The sequence below is a fragment of the Sitodiplosis mosellana genome, unplaced genomic scaffold, assembly GCF_009176505.1.
Source record: "Sitodiplosis mosellana isolate CC-2019 unplaced genomic scaffold, AAFC_SMos_1.0 Smas_scaffold_5385, whole genome shotgun sequence".
NCBI classification, from domain to species: domain Eukaryota; kingdom Metazoa; phylum Arthropoda; class Insecta; order Diptera; family Cecidomyiidae; genus Sitodiplosis; species Sitodiplosis mosellana.
Window position 1 is genome coordinate 1 of NW_022600627.1, and position 2,893 is coordinate 2,893.

General features: G+C 32.9%; 1 protein-coding gene across 1 annotated transcript; it reads left to right on the forward strand.

Annotated features, from left to right (window-relative positions):
• Positions 1–50: 50 nt before the first annotated feature.
• On the forward strand, positions 51–2,881 carry LOC129572679 (serine/threonine-protein phosphatase 6 regulatory ankyrin repeat subunit A-like; the record flags this gene model as incomplete). The annotated part of the gene is made up of 8 exons (XM_055452687.1): positions 51–149; positions 741–839; positions 1,903–1,914; positions 1,982–2,080; positions 2,154–2,252; positions 2,327–2,425; positions 2,491–2,598; positions 2,670–2,881. Coding segments are annotated over 8 exons (656 nt in total), but the record flags the coding sequence as incomplete, so codon positions are not given.
• Positions 2,882–2,893: the final 12 nt, after the last annotated feature.

Sequence of the window (2,893 nt, forward strand, 5' to 3'; positions counted from 1 at the left end):
TACTCAGGGAATTTGTTCAATTTTTTTCATTGGTCGGTGCTATTTTTTAGGTCACAGGGACGTCGTTGAAAAGCTTATCAGCAATGGAGCTAAAGTTGATCCCAGAGACAGCCGTATGCAGACACCTCTTCATGTTGCTGCTGAGAATGGTAATTTGGAATATTTATGCCTTCATTTCATTAGCTGTTATGAAGGGTGAAGTTGGACATATCTATTCGTGAGACATAAAAGAATGTATGTTTTATTGTCGATTTATATTTTTGAAAAGGAAAGTATGTTTTCTGTTGATTCTATCTGCGTTAAAAGGAAGTATGTTGGCCCGTCTAGCCTCCGCGGTTTTTCACGGTTTCCGCGGAACTGATAAAAGATAACAACTTGATGTCTTCGGCAAAGTTGTAGTACTCGAGGTCTTCTATAACATTGCTGAAGATACTAGAACTGATAAGAGATAAGCGATAACTGACTTCATCAATGTTGTATAAGACCTCGAATGCTACAACTTTGCCGAAGACACCAAGTTGTTATCTCTTATCAGTTCCGCGGAAACCGTGAAAAACCGCGAGGACCCGCTAAAAACGAACATACATTCTTTTAACCATTATTAGTTGCAATGAAACATACTTCTCTTTATTGCTACGAAGTTGGACCAACTTGCGTTCTTTTACATCTCACTAATAGATATATTTTCATAAAATAAGAAATTGGTTTGATCTTTTTCATTGATCTGTATTGTTTTTCAGGTGATGATGATGTCGTTGAAGAGCTCATCAAGAGAGGATCCGATCTCACTGCTTTAGACGTATCTGGGAAGACACCTCTTCATCTAGCTGTTATCAATGGTTCATGTTCCATAATGAATTGATATGAACTTTTGAATTTTTGATTGATCGATATTTTTTTTAGAAGAAAAAGATTTTGGTAATAGACGTTTTTGGAGGGGTTTTAGACGTTTTTGTCAATTTTGCCAGATTTTTGTCACATTTCTGGATGGTTTTGTCATTTAAAACGAATTATTTTAGACGAATTCGTTAAAAAAAAGGGACGATTTCTTTTAGACGAAATTGCCATTTTTTGGACGATTTTGTTTTATTTTTAGACGTTTTTGTAAGCAGCCTTTTTTAAATTACTAAATCATCTCGAAATGTGACAATTTTTTCTTAACAAAAAAAAAATAACAAAACTCTTCGGGTTTTAAAATAACAAAATCGTCTAAATACGAGTTTTCTGGTAAAATTGACAAAAACGTCTAAAACTCACCAAAAACGTCTATTAACAAAATGTTTATTTAAAATGACAAAATCGCCTGAATACACATTTTCTCGAAAAAATGACAAAATCATCTAAAATCCCAATTTTTTTCAATATCTTCTTTATTTTTTACTTTAGGAATCACACATTTTGCCGAATTTATTTTTTTTCATTCGATTATTTTTATTTTTTCTCCACTACACATTGCATATGAGCTTAGTTTGATTCCAAAAAGTGAAATGATCAAAACCATACCCAGTGAATTTGATAATACATACACTGAAGATGGCTTTCCAATCCGGAGAGTATCTTTTCATTTGCAAACGACTGATGTAAATAATTTTATATTCTTCTTTATTTATTTATCAATGAAGAAGATATTGAAAAAGATTGGGATTTTTAGATGATTTTGTCATTTAAAACAAATTATTTTAGACGATCTTGTTAAAAAAAGGGACGATTTCCTTTAGACGAAATTGTCATTTTTTAAGACGATTTTGTTCTATTTTTGAACGTTTTTGTAAGCAGCCTTTTCAATATGATCCAGCAAAAAATCCTAGCTAAATCAACTAGAACTTAATTCAATTTATGATAAATTCGTTTAATTTTCTTTCGCTTCACTTCATTAATCCGTTTTTTTTTTTCAATTTTAAGTAAACGATAAAGGTAACCATCGATATTCATATTCACTAAATTAGAAATTGATTGAATCTTCATCATTGATTTATTTCAGGTCAATTGGAGACCGTTAAAAAGCTCATCAAGAAAGGAGCCAATGTTAATTCGACGGACAGACTTAAGCGGAATCCATTTCACTATGCTGCTATGAATGGTTGTTGAATATATATTTCCATAAAAATAAGAATTTGGTTTGATCTATTTCATTGATCTGGATTATTTTTCAGGCCTCAAGGATATCGTTGAAATGCTCATCACAAATGGAGTCAATCTCAATGATAAAGACTTTAATGGGAGGACAGCTCTTGATTTATCTATTCGCTATGGTTAATATTGGACATATTGGATACTCCGTGATAAATTGATTTGAAATTTTTCATTGATCGATATTATTTTTTAGGTAAGGATGATGTTGCTGAAGAACTCATTAAGAGAGGATCCGATCTTAATTCTAAAAACAAGAGTGAAGAGACACCTTTGCATTTAGCTGCTGCGCTGGGTAACTTTGAATATTTCCACTAAATAAGAAATTGATTTTTCTCATTGGTCGATATTATTCTCCAGGCAACTTAAAGATCGTTCAACTTCTTGTCGAGAAGGGCGCCAGTGTTACTGCGACAAACAAATTCAAGCAGACACCGTATGAGGTAGCTGCTAAGTATGGTGATGAAGGTAATGCTGAACATTTTTGTTCAGAAAAATATGTGATTCAAACTTTATCACTGATCGATAATATTTTCCAGAGCACAAGAAGGTTGCTGCCTATCTTAAAACCAAACCTTAACCATTGCTGCCATTCAACATTGTGTCAAAAAGTACCTCAAGTTATTTGTCTTTGAAATTGCTTACTGGTATAGATATTGAGTAGAATATTTTTCTTCCTGGATTTGTGCAACTTCAACGAATATCCGTGCTGAATTTGAACGCGATATATGTGAGTGCTACGCCGTAAGAAACCAACGGCGAT